The sequence below is a fragment of the Leuciscus leuciscus genome (genome assembly GCF_965113295.1).
Source record: "Leuciscus leuciscus genome assembly, chromosome: 15".
In the NCBI taxonomy this organism is placed as follows: domain Eukaryota; kingdom Metazoa; phylum Chordata; class Actinopteri; order Cypriniformes; family Leuciscidae; genus Leuciscus; species Leuciscus leuciscus.
Window position 1 is genome coordinate 14,618,298 of NC_138739.1, and position 17,812 is coordinate 14,636,109.

At 37.9% G+C, this 17,812-nt stretch overlaps 2 protein-coding genes and 1 long non-coding RNA gene across 4 annotated transcripts in view; 1 reads left to right on the forward strand and 2 right to left on the reverse strand.

Moving 5' to 3' along the window:
• Positions 1–8,156, reverse strand: part of LOC309476207 (uncharacterized protein) — a 21,373-nt gene extending 13,217 nt beyond the window's left edge. The window contains exon 1 of one of the 2 annotated variants that reach the window (XM_082139457.1): positions 8,103–8,156. Coding sequence is in view for 1 of the 2 variants with exons in the window: in XM_082139456.1 (XP_081995582.1) it covers positions 1,509–1,513 (5 nt within the window). In the remaining variant the exon portion in view is untranslated. Of the gene's footprint in view, positions 1–1,508; positions 1,767–8,102 lie in introns of those variants that run through there. The other variant, XM_082139456.1, reaches the window with a different exon arrangement.
• LOC309476516 overlaps positions 1–12,242 on the forward strand; it is a 15,358-nt gene extending 3,116 nt beyond the window's left edge. Inside the window, exon 2 of the long non-coding RNA XR_014198228.1 lies at positions 11,864–12,242. This is a non-coding gene — a long non-coding RNA (uncharacterized lncRNA). The remainder of the gene's footprint in view (positions 1–11,863) is intronic.
• LOC309476127 (uncharacterized protein) lies at positions 11,765–17,426 on the reverse strand. The gene is made up of 5 exons (XM_082139337.1): positions 16,923–17,426; positions 16,144–16,476; positions 14,980–15,357; positions 14,638–14,765; positions 11,765–12,519 (listed from the first exon to the last, which is right to left on the reverse strand). The coding sequence occupies exons 1-5, from the start codon at positions 16,966–16,968 to the stop codon at positions 12,403–12,405; spliced, it is 1,002 nt and encodes a 333-aa protein (XP_081995463.1). The 5' UTR covers positions 16,969–17,426; the 3' UTR covers positions 11,765–12,402.
• Between the last annotated feature and the right edge of the window lie 386 nt (positions 17,427–17,812).

Below are 17,812 nucleotides of genomic sequence, written 5' to 3' on the forward strand. Positions count from 1 at the left end.
GTTGTAGTCCTTAAAGTGATTTCTGTAAAAAAAAAAAAAAAAAAGTCTCCCTTTGCTTTGAACTTTTATCGTCGTAACTTATTCATATTGCAGATATTGTTTATGCTCTGACAGCAACATTACTCTTAAGTTTCTTTCTTTCTTTCTTTTTCTAACATCTGTCTTTCTTTATTTTCTTTCTTTTTTTTTCTAACGTCTGTCTGTATTTCTTTCTAACTTATCTTTTTCTAACATCTGTCTTTCTTACTAATCTTAAGGTTACAGGGGTTAAACACTATGTGATCTGATTCACAGAATTGTACTTTTATGTGTATTTCTTTAAAGTGAACATTATCTGTACTACTTTTGGAGGAACTGCGATTCCATTGTGTTTTTGTGTGTGTGTGTGTTGAATGCTCTGTGCAGGTCTTGTGATATGCAGCAGCTGACCCCAAGACGCCTTTCTACGACCTCCGAGGTCATCACCGGACCATCTTGGGCTCGGATGACAATGTCGACTTACCCTCCTATCTATCCATAAGTGTAGAATTGTTTTAACTTTGTTCTTTTGCCAATGAGAAGTAGCCAACCTGTATTTACTGATGTCAATCATGCCCTTGGAAATGGTATAACTGGTGTGAGATTTTGTGTACAGTAGAGGCTCTGGCTTGCGACCCCGTGAGACTTTGACGCCTGGCTCTACCAATGAAACTATTCTTCAGTAAATTTTTACTTATTTGATTGAACCTCATGACTCCTGGTCTTCTTTCATCATATCTGGTCCTGGGTCTTTAAGCTGTTATCCCCTAACACTAGAAACATTGTAAATCATGTTAAACCATGCTAGAACATTGTAAAACGTTTTCAAACTTTCTTTTTCAAGCCAACTTAGTTTTTTATGAACTTTAACATCTAGTTCAGAATTGTTCATTCTGATTTCAGAACAACAAATATCGAGCCTGTTTTCAAAGTTACAGCTGTTTTATAAAACAAAGACAAGAATGTATTGAAATACTACAAATGTAAAACTGAACTTAAATGATAGCAAAATATGACTTTTAAATAAAGGTCATTGAGAAAATGTTTTTTTTTTCTTCTTTTAGACATGACTTTCATTATTTGTTTAATGAATGTTTATGTACGTTTAATAAATATACAATATTATTATATAGGCATTAATTTATATATTTCATTATTTGACAAACATGTGCACAAATTATATTTATACACGTACAAATTCATAATTTCAAGTGTAGCTTAATGTTTGTTTTTTTGTACTGTCTATGATCTTCGTTACTTAATTTATATTTGATAAACCTTTTTAAACCAATTACAAAATAATTACAAATTTAAGTAATTTATTTAAATAAGTACTAAAATGATATATATACATTGATATAATAATTTATTTGCCTTGCTAAAAGCGGCATCCACCTCCGACTTCCGGTTATTAGCGGCAGCTGACGTCAGCTGCCAGTGGCAGCTACTTCCTGCTGCCAGCTGCCGATTTTTCGCTGAACCCCTACTGGGCCATTTCCAAAAAAAAAAAAAAAAAAAATGCAGATCCTTTTTTACAGTCTATGATGCAGATACGTTAAAAGGTCCCTCAATCGGCATGTTACCATCTTTTTTTTCCCTTCCCCTTCTCCTTGTTCTCGTTATTGGCGGTTGGCAAAACAAGATTTTGGAGCATTACAAAAGTAGGCTAGTGATGTTAACCGTGACACCAAAGCTTCAAGGTGTGTGTCAAAACGAAACGATTTTCAGTGAAGCTTAGGCTTGTTTGAGATCCACCTTGCCTTGCCTGAAATATAGGCGAGAGTGGGCGGCTGCAGTGAGAGGAGGAGTTCTGTCATGACTCCTGTCAAAGTTAAGGGTTGCTCTTATTGGTTCATGATTAGTTCATATCTTCACTAATCATGAGTTCATGTTGAAGTAACTATTAATTCAGGTATTAGAACATGATTGCCCTGTTATTGTAAAGTGTTACCAAATCACGTGACCAATGACATCCGAAGCTTTAGGCTTGTTCGACTTGTTTATCGTGTTTATCAATCAATTTGACTTATATTACAGACATGTTTTTATATCTATTTTTTGTATAAATATGACAATAATCAAATAACCCATACAGAGATCACACTGTCAGAGAGTTTGTGAATATTCACACTTAATTTATATACATAAAACATGATATCACAGTTTTAAAATCCACCATTTTAAAAGAGAACAATACATCACGGTTGTTTTAAACCAATGAGCATTAAGCTGTGACGTCAGCAAGTCGTTTCCCATCATGCTTTTGATCAGCGCAGTCGGTGGAGAGAAACTGCAGAATCCAACACGGCCGCCTTGCCATTGCGAGTGTTTTTTTTTACATACGTCAACATGACATCAGAGCAAGGCGGACCACACTAGGACACATTTCTAACCGGCATGCATCTCGCAGTCATCACCGGAGATCGGTTCTGTGCAGATTTTGCTAATCTCAAACAAGTCTATTTTCGGTTCCAGTGGGCGGAGGTTAATATGAATATTCATAAGTTTCCTGGACATGCGCGTGGAACTGAGAATATTAGTTCACGCTCCTCCTTGTAGCCTATCTCAGCAAGTTTAATTGATTCTAATTTTTTTTTTTAAAGGTAAATAGTTTCAGTGTCGTGCAAACTTATGCATAAACTTTAATTGTTTATCATTTCATAACCATTTATAATGGTTGTAGCTTATTAGTTTGCAAGTTTTGTGCATTCGTCCCTAACTGAATGATTGCAGTCATTCACTTTGTGTAGCCAACATAAAGCACAGAAAACTTGCGATGCTTAAAACTGTCTTTTACTCATTGTTATCATTTGTTGAATGCAATAACTGAAAAAACCCTGCATATATGTATCTGTAGACTAACACGTTTTTATATATCCTGTTATTGTTCTTAAATTCTTGTTCATTTTGTAAATATAAGCTAAATAACTTTAGACCACACACAAGCACGAATACAGTATGTTGCTTTAATACATTACAAGTAAACTACAATTTAGATGAAACAAAATTGTATGGAAAAAGTGTAACAAAAATACATTTGGTACATCTAGGCTACTGTAAATGAGTAAAACACACTGTAAACCCGAATAAGTTGGCAAAACTCAAAAATGCAAGGCAATCAGTTGCCTGGTTTCCTCAGTTATTTTGTACTTATACATTTTAATTGTTCTTAACTTGATATGTTTGAGTACACTAATTCATACATTTAACTTAAAACTTTCATGCAATCTCAATGTGAACATGTTTATTAGTATAAACTTAGCTAGATTTAACAAGCTCGTTTGCTAACATACTAATTTCTTAACAATAGTATGTTATACAGTAGCACTTGCTGTATGAGTGCAGCAATATAAAGGTTTTATTTGCTCTCAAATCAAGCTGCATGCACCACTAGTCACCATGATGGTAACTATCCTAAAACCAACATTAACAGAAATTCTTCTAAATTAGCATAATAAAACATTAATCACTATACTAAATCTCCCACTTAACATTAATCTTGCACATCAAAAGTGGAACCTTAAACCTTGTGATCATTTTCATTTAGTGCAGCAGATTAATGGCATATTTCAAGAGAATCGTTCAAATTGGTATAGAAGCATGAAATTTGGCACAGATACTCTCTAAGGGTCACTTTTTGGGAAAAAGGCGTTGGCCACCGAAAAATTCAACATGGCGGCCATTTTTTCAAGATGGCCGCTATTTCTGTAAAATGCTCATTATGTCAATTGTTAAAACAGTGATGTAGGCATAACATTTTGTGAAAATACTCTCTTCAGAATGTTTTTTTTGGAAAACGGTGCTTGTCCCTCAAAAATTCAAGATGGCTACCAGTTTTCAAGATGGCCGCCATTTCTCTTGAATCCTTACATCTTTTTTTCAAATGGTGCTGCTATCATGAAATTTGGTACAAATATTCTTCAAGGAACATTATCATGGAAAAAGGTGTGTGTCGCTCAAATTCAAGATGGTGACCATTTTCAAGATGGCCACCATTTCTGTCAGAGCTCAATTTAATGTGTTAAGGAAGGTTTTGTTTAATAGAGTGAACGTCATTACACAACCAGGGCACACTGGTGACTTAACTGCTGTGGAACTCAGCATGGGGTTCAGTGTCAGCTGATCTAGTTTTACTTACACTGTAGTTCTTGACTAGTAGTAATAGTATAGCTAAGTTTAGTGTCTCAAATGCTGTCTACCAGCCCCTCATCAATTAGCTAGTAATAGATGTAGTTAGATAGCCGCACCTGAATTGACAGGTTGTGCCAGCGCGGGAGAGCCGAGCCAAGGGTAAGCGGGCAATACATGACTTGTTCATGTATGCTTACCTGGAAGGTGTACAGATCACACGGGACTTAAATGGCACTGGATGAATGATCGGGCTAGGTGTAGGTGACCCGTACCTAGTTGTATCCCATACCTGAATGTGTACTATGTCTATGATTGAGGTGGTAAAAGGATAACCCCTCGGCCTTAATCAGACAATAAACCCCCAAAATGGCAAATGAAAATCCCATGTCAGCCAAGAGGCCAACTGATTGGAAGAAATGTTGTCTTTGTCAGACAGACACAAAGGAACCCCTCCAATCACCACCTACCCATCATGTTTCTCAACATGATGGCTATAAAATGATTGCCACCAACATTCCACTCTTACACAAGATGAACAAAATGCCAATGACCCTGGACCTGGAACGACTGGATGAAGGTGGTGGTATAGAAGCTTTGAGAAGGAACCAAGCGAAGTATCACTACAATTGTCGACTTCGGTTCAACAACACAAAGTTACTTCGTGCCCAGAAGCAACAATCCGATGCTCAATGTAGTGAGATAGATGAAGGCCAAACAAAGCATCGCAGAACCATGATGCAGAAAAGTCTAGATAATCAGGTTTGCTTTCTTTGTGATAACATATCTCCTGAATCTGACCTACGTCAGGTAATGACACTGCAACTGAATGACAGACTACATGAATGTGCACAAACACTGAATGATGCTAAATTATTGTCTCAACTAAGTGGTGCTGATGCCATTGCACAGGAGCTGAAATACCATCATTTGCGTCTCATTCATCTTTACAACAGAGAGAAACCTCAGAAGGCTTGAGAAAGAGTCACAGAGTGAAACGATTCAACCAGCCATCTTTCCTATGGCTCTTTCTGAACTGATCACCTATATTGTTGAAACCAGTCTCAATTCTGATGGTCCTTCCGCCTTCCGTCTCGCAGATACAGTGGGGAGAACAAGTATTTGATACACTGCTGATTTTGCAGGTTTTCCCACTTACAAAGCATGTAGAAGTCTGTAATTTTTATCATATGTATTCTTCAACTGTGAGTGACGGAATCTAAAACAAAAATCCAGAAAATCACATTGTATGATTTAAGTAATTAATTTGCATTTTATTGCAAGACATACGTATTTGATACATCAGAAAAGCAGAACTTAATATTTGGTACAGAAACCTTTGTTTGCAATTACAGAGATCATTCGTTTCCTGTAGTTCTTGACCAGGATTGCACACGCTGCAGCAGGGATTTTGGCACACTCCTCCAGACCTTCTCCAGATCCTTCAGGTTTCGGGGCTGTCGCTGGGCAATACAGACTTTCAGCTCCCTCCAAAGATTTTTTATTGGGTTCAGGTCTGGAGACTGGCTAGGCCACTCCAGGACCTTGAGATGCTTCTTACAGAGGCACTCCTTAGTTGCCTTGGCTGTGTGTTTCAGGTCGTTGTCATGCTGGAAGACCCAGCCACAACCTATCTTCAATGCTCTTACTGAGGGAAGGAGGTTGTTGGCCAAGATCTCGCGATACATGGCCCCATCCATCCTCCCCTCAATACGGTGCAGTCGTCCTGTCCCCTTTGCAGAAAAGTATCCCCAAAGAATGATGTTTCCACCTCCATGCTTCACGGTTGGGATGGTGTTCTTGGGGTTGTACTCATCCTCCTTCTTCCTCCAAACACGGCAAGTGGAGTTTAGACTCATCAGGTCTCTGGAGTTTAGGTCTCATCAGACCACATGACCTTCTCCCATTCCTCCTCTGGATCATCCAGATGGTCATTGGCAAACTTCAGATGGGCCTGGACATGCACTGGCTTGAGCAGGGGGACCTTGTGTGCGCTGTAGGATTTTAATCCATGATGGCGTAGTGTGTTACTAATGGTTTTCTTAGAGACTGTGGTCCCAGCTTTCTTCAGGTCATTGACCTGCCGTGTAGTTCTGGGCTGATCCCTCACCTTCCTCATGATCATTGATGCCCCACGAGGTGAGATCTTGCATGGTGCCCCAGACCGAGGGAGATTGACCGTCATCTTGAACTTCTTCCATTTTCTAATAATTGTGCCAACAGTTGTTGCCTTCTCACCAAGCTGCTTGCCTATTGTCCTGTAGCCCATTACACAGCTCTCTGGTCTTGGCCATTGTGGAGAGGTTGGAGTCTGTTTGATTGAGTGTGTGGACAGGTGTCTTTTATACAGGTAACAAGTTCAAACAGGTGCAGTTAATACAGGTAATGAGTGGAGAACAGGAGGGCTTCTTAAAGAAAAACTAACAGGTCTGTGAGAGCCGGAATTCTTACTGGTTGGTAGGTGATCAAATACTTATGTCATGCAATAAAATGCAAATTAATTATTTAAAAATCATACAATGTGATTTTCTGGATTTTTGTTTTAGATTCCGCCTCTCACAGTTTCAGTGTACCTATGATAAAAATTACAGACCTCTACATGCTTTGTAAGTAGGAAAACCTTCAAAATCAGCAGTGTATCAAATACTTGTTCTCCCCACTGTATGTGCAACCTGTACCAGCAGCGTATCCTTTTTCTAACAGTGGCACGTCCTCTCTGTGGACTACACCTTGCCGTGGTGGAGAGGCTTGTGTACTCCAATGAACCTGAGACCTATGCCGGTGGGGATTTTATATCCCTGGCAAGTTTAACTAAGCTGGACAGGTCAAAGGAGAGGAGGCAGACAAAGCAGACATTATGACTATTTGACAGAAATGGTGGCCATCTTGAAAATGGTGTCCATCCTGAATTTTTGAGTGGCACATACCTTTTTCCCAAAGAGTGTTCCTTGAAGAGTATTTCTGCCTAATTTTATGCTTGCATCACCATTTGAACACTTGAAATAATTAATATTCGAAAAATGAAAAATGACCGCCATATTGAATTTTTGAGTGGCCAACACCTTTTTCCAAAATAGTGGCCCTTAGAGAGTATCTGTGCCAAATTTCATGCTTCTATACCAAAGTGAACGATTTTTTTACTAATCTGCTGCACTAAATTATGTATATTTGTTTGTAAACAAATTTAAATATTTTTTTACTGGAAATAGGCAAGGCATATGAAAAATCAATTAAATTTCAGCAACATTTTTCAGCACTATGACTTTTACAGCCGCAGACAGTTCACAACCAGAGAACATGGCGAATGTTGAATATTTTGACTCAGAATAGGGTTAAACACATCATGTGGATCATCACACCAGTAAATTGTCTTACAAAAAATATTGTGTCCACATATACATTTATACAGGTTTATTTCAGTTGTTACGGGCAGTGACATATTCAGCAAACGATAACGTTTTTAAGTCCACTCCATCTCTGCTCATAGCAGACTAACGGTTTGAGGGGAGTGGTTAAGCGTTTTTAACCCAAGCCGTCAAACTGACGTCATCAGAAAAGGAACGCCATTCCAGACCGGAAGTAACTTTTCAGATTTTTATTAAAGATTGCCACGGCAAACAATTTTTTTCTGTGTATTAACTTGCACGGATTAATTGTTCACCACAAGACGAGTAATATGTGCTAACAAAGTAAATAGGGTCTATTTTGATTTCAGGTCGACTTTAAAGCATTGCAAGGTAGGCCTAAGGAAAAGCACAACGAAATGAACAAGTTGAAGTTTGCTGCTTTATCCTAACATTACACAAAGTGAATGTCTGCACAGTCAGGGACGACTGTACAAAACGTGCAAACTAATAAAAACATTATGAACTTTACGAAACAATAAACAATTGTTGTTTAAGTTTGCACTGAATATTTACCTTTTCTTTTAAAGGTGAACTAAGTAACTTTTTTACCTTAACCGAACAGCTTCGGAGTCATTGGAATAGTTATATGACTTTTTTCGGGTTGAATGGTGGTCGTCTCGCACCCCCCAAGCGCCTATGAGCCGAAAAACCACCCTTGCAACTTTGGGCCGGCGGGCCGAGTGGTATTTACGCCAGTAACGTTAAATACAAGTGTTTGACAAAAACGGAAAGCTGCATAGTGTGCCTTTAATAATCCATAAACCTTCTGTGCTGGGAACTAAAATTAGCAGTTCCACGTACGCAAATGCCGGGAAACTCATGTCATGAATATTCATTTAGCTCCGCCCACTGAACCGAAAATCTCAGAAACCGAAAATCTCGTAACACCTGTTTGAGTCGAACAAGCCTTTCGTTTCACACACACCCACGTGACTGCTTCCTAATCTGATTCAAGGATTTAAAAATGCGCCACACAGGGTGTGTCCTCGTCGGTTGTTAAGGTGTATTGTGTTGCATTGAACTGTTTGTTTAGGAGAGTTTGTTGTTGCTATATAAAATATTTCCATTCCACTCCCCAAGCATCAGTAATTCTTAAGAATTTCTTACAATGATCATTAAGCACAAAATCTTCATTAACCTTGCCCATCTGGGCTACAATACATTGTTGGTCTGTGCGTGCGTGTGTGTGCCTGTGCGTGTGTCTTTGTGTGTATGTACCTGCATTTATTAAGTTTTATTTGTTTACAAACAGGAAAAATGTCCACATCCACAATACAAAATGTTTACTTTATTGAGTCACTGGGTGTATGCAATGGAACAGATTTTTGTCATGTATTTAATACATTGATTCATTACTTTATTCAACCATTCATCATTCATTTTTGCTTCTAAGATTAATGCATTGGTCAGTTGTGAAACATTTTGCGACACAACTCTTCCCCTCACTTTCACCAGCAGAGGTCCTCGTCGAGCTCTGATTTGAAAAGCTTTGAGTAATGAACCTTTTTCCGATACAATTGTGTTGAAAGTTTCACTGGTTCAGAAAGCTTCTCTTCGCCATCAGTTTGCAAAAGTAAAAGTGTAGCGAATTTACCTTGCTACAAGAAGCTAAATTTGGAGCTTCAAGAATTACCGCTTGGGTGGGTCCTAAAGGAGACCCACTACTTCCTTAGGGGACTCGAGCGGAGAGTGCTGCACAAGTCCCGAAAAGTGAAGCCAAAGCGACTTGATCACACCCAGGTGCTGTTGGTCCCAGTAAACACTGCCCTCTCCTTGTAATGTAATGGAGGTTAGGCAAACTAATCAATCAAATTACATTTCAAATACGTATTTTTCCAAAGATGTTTTCTGTCTTTTAAGGTAGTTTATCATGCTGATGTAAGTTTAAGTGCTCGTTTTTTTTAAATGAGTTTGGCTAGTTATTTGATGCTACAAAAACGGGAGTGTGATATGTCATGATTTACAGCTGTGATTGACAGCTTCTCTGAGCGAAGTTGCCTAGTCACTGAGGCTCCAATGGACTTTTTGGGGGATTTTCGGGAGGAGATTGGAACTTTAATTTCAACATTTCCATAACTGTTTATTTCACACTGACATTTGTACTGCAGTAAAATGTACGCCTACTAACCGTTTCTTCGAGAGTGTGGACGTGGCCTTGATGTCGCGGCTCCACAAATAGGCTTGTTCGACTTGATACAGCGCTGAGCAGACCGATCAAAGGATGACTTGAAGCAGTGCATGCCGGTTAGAAATTGTGTCCGACTTGAGACAGCGCCAACGCCACGTGACTGTGACGTATGCCATCAAAGTGGCACGAGAGCGATTCGAGAGCAGTTATAGAATCCTTAAGAAATTTTCAGAAACCAACTATTCTTTATATTATATTACATTTGCATCAAATTACAATAAACTAGTTGCTGTGAGGGTGTTTCTAATACAGCGAAGTTTCTACATGTGAATCTGTAGTTAATGGGAAAGAGTAATTAGTCTATAACAAAGGACATACTATGAAGTATGAACTTGAAGTATAACATCATGCTTCATAATGGTCACCATGAAGGTGTAAGACTGTAAAAAATGGAAGAAAGGGCAACTCTCTGAGTGAACAAAGGAAATTAACATTTGAACTCACTCTTGTGCACTATTCGAGACACAAGTCTCACCTCAGAATCATCCTAATCTTCATCTCTTTCCCTCTTCCTCCATTCCTTCTCTCTCATGCTGAGACCACCAAAATTCACCCAAGAATCTATATGTGAATAATTCTCAGACAGTTTTATACATGTTTGGTATCATTTGAAATGTTTCAGTGCGTCTGGTACAAAGGTTTCATTCCCATAGAAGTAAACCAAAAGGTAATAAGGTATTTAAGAGTTTAGAGATAAATTGCACACAGAGGAGGGTGGGTCTTCCGGGCAAATGGCATTCTGCTCTCAAAGGTCAATGCAAATTCCCATTGTTAGCAAATGTTTCCATGTAAATTAACTTCTGCCCCCAGTAAGTCTGGGACGGTGATAAATGCAAGTTCCCACTGTGAACTCATGTTTACATTTGAAAAGAGGTTTCTGCCTTGGTCTGAGTATTTAGGGAGATGCTGAAAAATACTCGTGGCGATCTGTAGCTCAAATTGGCCTGTGATGCTGAGAGTGGCTGAGACTCTCAGCATCATATATTTTCTAATGTCAGGTTTGCATCTTTTCTATTTATTCCAGAGCATTTGATGTTTTGTAGGCTATATTATCTTTGAACTGATTATGAAATTGGCATGATACATTTACCTGACATAATAAATTGTTACATTTGATTTTATTCTGACTTGCTCTGAAATTGTTTTCCCAAGTAGATTAAACGGATTCGAATGTTGCCTCAAATCTGCGTCAGATTAGTGACGACTAATATTTGGCATCAATTCAAGAGTAGGCTACTTGGTTTGCAAAGACAAGAAGTGAATTTCCATTTAGAACAGCAAATGCTGCTGGACCAATCTAAATGTGGGTGTGTCTTACCTCTGTTTTAATTTAATGTTACTTATTTAGATAAGTGTATGTGGGGAAACCACGGCATGGCCAATCCAAAGCTATTATAAGAGAGATAATGTTGGTCAGCTTATATCTGTTGTTGTGGCCATACCTCTACTGAAGTAAATGTTAAGTTAAATTCAAGTGTATGCAATTCCATGGGGGCTATACCAAAGTATCTTTGATTGTGTAAACGTGAATGTGACCGATCTGAGGTATATAGCAATTACCTCTGTTTGGTGATCAAAACTGATGAGCTTGTGCATGTGAGACCTTGTGTTAAACAGAAGACTTGAGGACCTTTGAGCGATATAGTTTCCTAATCTGAACAGGTAAAATATACTTAAAGAGTTAAAAAGAATAATCAAACAGAGTCAGATGAAATAACGAGGTAATACATAAGAGAAAATGTATTTCATTTAATCTTGTTGTGTTGCGTAAAAGGAAAGACAGTAGGCTAAAGCTCAAAAACCTTCACCCGTGTTTTTGGAGACCGCCATTTGGACCGATAAACGGGCTTGCAAAGGAAACACTCATTCATAATTGTTCTGATTCAGGGTTTTCACACTTTTTTCACTCAAAGAAAACACTAAAAATATTAAAGAATAAAATAGTATCATATGAACCGTTTAAAAAACATGGTAAATACACATGTAACATAATATTGTCATAAAACAGGAGGTGAGACAAAGATGAAGTTAACAGGTCTTTATTCACAGATAGTTAAGATCGTGCAGGAAAGAGATGAACATGAGCAGTAACACTTCACTGAGGAGTCTTGTTTCTTTGCAGGATGGTTCGATGAGCAGACAGATGATGGACAGTTTAATGGATCGACGGATGGAGGAAGACGAGGAAGGCAAGAAATCACAGGTAGATACATTCTCATGCAGAGACTAACGAGACCAGACAACAGGTTGTGTGTGTGTGTGTGTGTGTGTGTGTGTGTGTGTGCTTTTGAAGAGTGTGACAGGTTAATATTCCAGTGATTGTGAACGAGTGCAGATGAAGGAGCTGTTGATGGCATGCTGGCTGAATCTGTGACAAATATCTTTTCCAGTAGATTTATCAGTAGTGCAGAGTCGATTCATGTTGTCTGACATGTTTGCATATTTGTGCACATGATCTGTGTGCTTGCATATTGCAGCAATGCTGTGTGAGAGTAGTAAAATACACTTCTTAGTCATAAAGAATGAGGTACTAAACTGCTACAAAAAGCATGATAGCATCATAAATAAATCTCCACAGAAAAACATGAAGCATTCGCTGTTCTATTGCTGATAATGTGCTTCTTTCATAAAATATATATTTGGATACATGCTTTAACGTATTTAAATAGCTAAAAATGGTGATGTCGCTCTGGCATCTTCAGTCGGGTACGATTCATCAGTAACAGTCAACAATGGCATCCAAGCCTTATTAGTGTACGAGTCTTCAACATGATGCTCCTGTAAGAAAACACAGATTCACAGAAGATAAATTAACAAGACAGATGGTTTTCTTTTTTTTTTTTTAAAGAAGAAAAAAAGTAACACAATGTCTTAAATATTTGTCTTAAATAGTTTCTTTAGATGAGGTCATATTCAGTTAAAAATTGTATTGCATTGACATTGCACTGACACACACGTGATAAGCAGATTTAACAACCAGTTTATAAATTTAAAGCATTCAAAACTTTGTGTGCACACTTGTATATTTGCCAGGACCAGATTTACTAAACACCTTCATTTGGCATTAAAAATAAATGACCACGAAGGGAGAAAATTATCTCCCAGTTCCAGCATGTCAAACGAAAATAGGTTAAGACATGCTTATTTGGGCTTTAAATAATGGCTCAAATCCCAGTAAATTGACTACGGCAAACTTTTGTAAATCCCCAAGCATGGGAAACGCCTACAAATGCATTTGCAATAAGGTCAGCCACAAAAATAACTGTTCCTGATAGCACACGTACATCACGGAGACGTCTATTTGATCATTTTTAGAGTGTGCTCATCTGCAATACGTCTAACGTTTCCTGTCAGATGTCAAAAGGACGTTTAGAAAATGTCTTTAAGATGTTTATGATTTAGAATGTATGTAAAACTGACATTTTAAAGACGTCTATCAGATGTTATTACATGGCTCTGTGGAATACTTGATTCTGATTGGTCAATCGTGCCATCCAGCGGTATGTTATTCCTGAATCAATATTTTGTGCACAGTTATTTAATTATGCTGTAGAGTATCGTGGACTTGCTCTCTCTTGTTTCATACAAAAGCAGCTGCTGCCATTTTGTGACTATTGTTTTGTACACTGTTGGATTATAAGGTACAAACAGGTACGATTTTAAAACAGTTTAATCTGAAATCAATATCTCTTATCTCTATAATTATTTATGTGGCGAAATACTGTGTAATGGTATGACTGTATACCGTATTTCTTAAATGTCCGTCTAGTTTGAACTTGCCGCTTGCTAGCAATTGCTCCGCAGAAGCTTTGCGTTTAAAGAGCTAAACAAATATTTTAACTCAGATCAATATTTTGTGTCTAATTATTTACTTATGTGGCAAGTAGCCGTGTAATAAGCAGGATAATGTACATCCAGCCGGTTGTTATCTCAGAATAAACCCCCGACAGGGTGTTGAGGGTCTTGCATCAGCCTGAAGGGGGTTTATTCTGAGATAACAACTTACTTAGTAAACAGCAGATGCTTTCCAGATGAAGTGATCTTTAACAGACATCTTGCATACGTATGTGTGCTGTTTTTTCACTGCTAATGTTTCACTACTTGGGTTTCCATCCAAACGTGAAGCGAATCTTTTCAAAGTTTTCAAGTGAATTAGGTGCGTTTCCATCAAATTTGTTTGAGAGAATGACGGTGGTATTGGGGTCTGTGTACCTTGGGATAATTAGTTTTCTTGTTTTTATCCTCTAAACAGAAAAAACAACAAACCGTTCATTTATCACATATTCAGCCCTCATTAACATAAATAAACACATTTTCAAACACTGGATAAACAACGTGAGATTTGTTTTTTTAATGTTCATGAGAAAGGTTGAATATGTGATAAATGGACGGTTTCTTCGTTTTTCTGTTTAGAAGAAAAGAAAGAATAAAATCCCAAGGGACACGGACCTATTGGTAACCTAGTAACCAATAGTAAATAAAACACCATCGGTGGAAACAGCCGATTAGTCACGTAGGTTTAATGTTTGCTATTTCAGAATTTATTCGGCAAATGCATTTCAATCTCCCATTATTCCCATTAACTCTTTTTCGCACAAGTCAAAAACCAGCTCAAGCGCACATAAAATATTTGGGCGAATTAAGGATTTTTTTCAGATATTCGCCGTTTCCATCACTCGTTTCTGATGCAATACTTCAAAATGTGCATAAAAACAGGGTGATGGAAACATAGCTATTGTCTCTTTAGTAAATCCTGAGAGTAGTTTTTTAATGCCAAAAGAGGGTTTGCGGTGGCGCAAGCTGTTAGTAAATCTGGTCCATATTTAATTTTATACATGTGAATTAGTTTATATCCTGATTATATTTACAAATAACTCAGCTGTATGTGATACTTGCATTCTGTCCTGCTTTTGTAGCTTTGTTACGGTGACAGTTGATCACACCAGCGGTGTGATTTAAAGCTGCAGAAACCAGCAGGAGAACACCAACACCAGCACATATTACTGCTACTGACTGACTGGATTCTGTAACAGTAAAGACAGACAAACATAATCACTAGACATCAAATCATAATCAACTTTACTGATATTTACCCCTTTCTTCTTTGATCATCAGTTGAATGATATTGATTGAACTGATAGATGTTCTTTGAAAACTGTATTTATCGAAATGTTATTGAGTCAAAGTAACATTTTCTCAATAATGTATAATTTAAATGATTTAAATGATATACTCAACCAATGACGGCAACACTGAAGCTCTTAAAGCTGCTGATGCTGATGTTGCTGCTGCGGCGACGGCGACGGATGCTGCTACTGCTGCTGTTTATCTCCACTTTATAGAGTCCAGTGTCTGTGGTTCTGGTGTTCATGATGGTCAGAGATCCAGTCTGATGATCCAGCTTCAGTCTGTCTCTGAATCTCCCATCACCACCTTTACACTGATCATCTGTACAGGTCTTACTCTGATTTCCAGTGATTTCAGCGATGAGAATGTCATTAAAATACCACGTCATCAAATCATTTGGGTGTTTTATTACGCCAGGATCTAAAATGACAGATTCTCCCTCCTTCACTGACTTTCTCTTCACTTCACCTCGTTCAGCAGCAGAAACACCTGAAACACAAACCAACAGCTGCTGGAGGATCTTTTTGGGGGAAAATTGTGCAACAAGAAACAACTGGATATGTAAATAACATGAATTTCCTGAAAATCTGAATAAACAAAATGAATGACAGAATGAAGAAATCTCATTATTCATATAGCAACAAATATTTTAAAATTGATGGATTACTAGTTGATTATATTATATTACATGGGATTTTTTTAATTGACTAAATATATTTTTGTCAAACAATTAGGGGTGTTGAAATTAATCGTTTCTATGATGCATCGCGATGTGGGCGTAGTAATAGACCATAATTGATTATGTACAGACGTTTCTACACGTTTCTCGTTAAATCGCCATATATTTCTGTCATGACAACTGTAGGAGTGTTTGGCATGGTAAAGGATAAGACAATGTTGACATGTTTGGTCTTGGCGGAATAGATTTGCTATGCTGCTGCTGCTACAGAGCAAGTACGGGACTTTCTACTGAAATTTTGTTATTTGCTATTTGAAACTTTGTGCTGTTGTACTTGTCCTGCTGTTTTCATTCTACGCTTTGCCCGCTTTGTTTTATGAAGGCCCACCCTCTTGAACATTTCTGGCCTCGCCCCTGGTTCTGTGCAGTGAGGCAACGTGTGATAATTTATACAAGGTACACTTTCACAGCAAAATTTTTTTGTAGGTCAAGTAAATGACCTATATACTTAAAATACAAGTGTAGAATAAATAGCTGTGATGGTCACAGATAATAATAAACATAGCCTGCTTTAAAACATTCATTAAAGGACTCACCAAGGACAGAAACACTGAAGGTCTTGTCACTGTCACTGCCGCCGGTGAAGATCAGGAGCTTATAGACTCCAGCGTCTGTGGTACTAATGTTTGTGATGGTCAGAGATCCAGTCTGATGATCCAGCTTCAGTCTGTCTCTGAATCTCTCATTATCATCGTGACACTGATTATCTGCACAGATCTTACAGGGATCTCCATTCATTTGAGCTACACAAGAGTCATTAAAATACCATTTAATTTTCTCTTGTTGGGTTTGTTTAACACTAATGTGTAGAGTGACTGAATCTCCCTCCATCACTGACACTCTGTCTGTATCATCAGCACCAGACGCACCTGGAGAAGAAATGAACAATTATAAATCACAGGACAGAAGAATACATTACGCAGATCATGCAGTTCAGAAATCAAAGGTCGTCAGGCCGTTATAATAATCAAAACCGGACAACTGAAGCAATAGATGGTATTTGGGTCAACCATTAATGATAAACGATTACAAACAGTTTTATATCTTTAATTTAATGAGCGATTTTCTTATTTTAAAAACGCGTTTTACATCCAGTTTCCTTAGACAGAAATAGGCCTAGTTAAATATATTTACGTAGCTTTCATAAACGTGCATTAGGGGGAAAACAAAACAATAACATTTTAGTCTGGGACTAGCTTAGTCTTGTCTGTGAAACCGGGCAATATGGAAAATAATTAAGAAATAATATGAATTACTGCTACGGATTCCGGATCGGAAGAGAGATACACATTTTTACAAATAGTCTACGTCTTACCATGCACGAGTAAAACACTCGCTATGTGCAAAATAAAGAATTTCATCCTTCTGAAAAATGAATGGACGTTCTGTGGAATATCAATTGTTCGTTACAAAAAAAAGAAGCTCTTTTCTGTTCTTGCGCAGACGGCGTTTGGCTGCATAAGCTGAAGCCCCGATATGATCCAGATTCCTGTGAAGCTACGAAAGCCGATCCTCCACGCCTATCGATTGGTGATATTCGCCGCTTGTCGTGAGATATGTGGGGGATGTTGTTGGGGGAAAAATAGAGGACGCTTCTAAAACGGAAGGCTGCATCCTAGAGAGGCTGTGTCCTAGTCCAGTCCTTGGGATGCTTGTAAGCTGGTGTCCTTCTTAGCACTGAACGCTAGATGAAGTCTCGGCGCTGTTGTCCTGTAGTCACGTGCTATTGGAATTTGCGTAAATATTCATCTCCAAAAACATTATTTTTGTCTTAGATTTTTTAACGAACTCAGACAAGCTTAGTGCCGACTCGTTTTTCGTCTTCTTTCGTGATTTCCCTGTGATGTTTTAATGGAGTTTGCAATTCATAAGAAAAATAAGATCTGTGGTAAACATAACTTGACGATATTAGAACATTTTGTTCTACAACGTACAAATAAAAACAACGTAGGACAGCAATATTAGTATTATTTAGAAATAAACATTATTAACTCACAATAACTTACAATAAGTTCTTTATTACAGCATATAAGTGATTGCTTTTAAAAAAATCTGCAAACTCATTGCATTCCTACATTTGCTGGAAAAGAAAGAAAGCAGCTGCAAACACTCTCAAAAATTAAACCATCATTTTCCGACATAAAACATATGACTGTAAAATGTTTAAAGTACAGTCAGGTTTTTAAAGAAAAATAGTACCATACC

Coding starts and splice junctions, on each gene's coding strand:
- LOC309476127 (XM_082139337.1), bottom strand. CDS start 16,968: ATGAAATTCTTTATTTTGCACATAGCGAGTGTTTTACTCGTGCATG. Junction 16,477..16,922: donor GAGTGTTTTACTCGTGCATG/GTAAGACGTAGA, acceptor TTTCTTCTCCAG/GTGCGTCTGGTGCTGATGAT. Junction 14,766..14,979: donor CTTCAGTGTTGCCGTCATTG/GTTGAGTATATC, acceptor TTACTGTTACAG/AATCCAGTCAGTCAGTAGCA.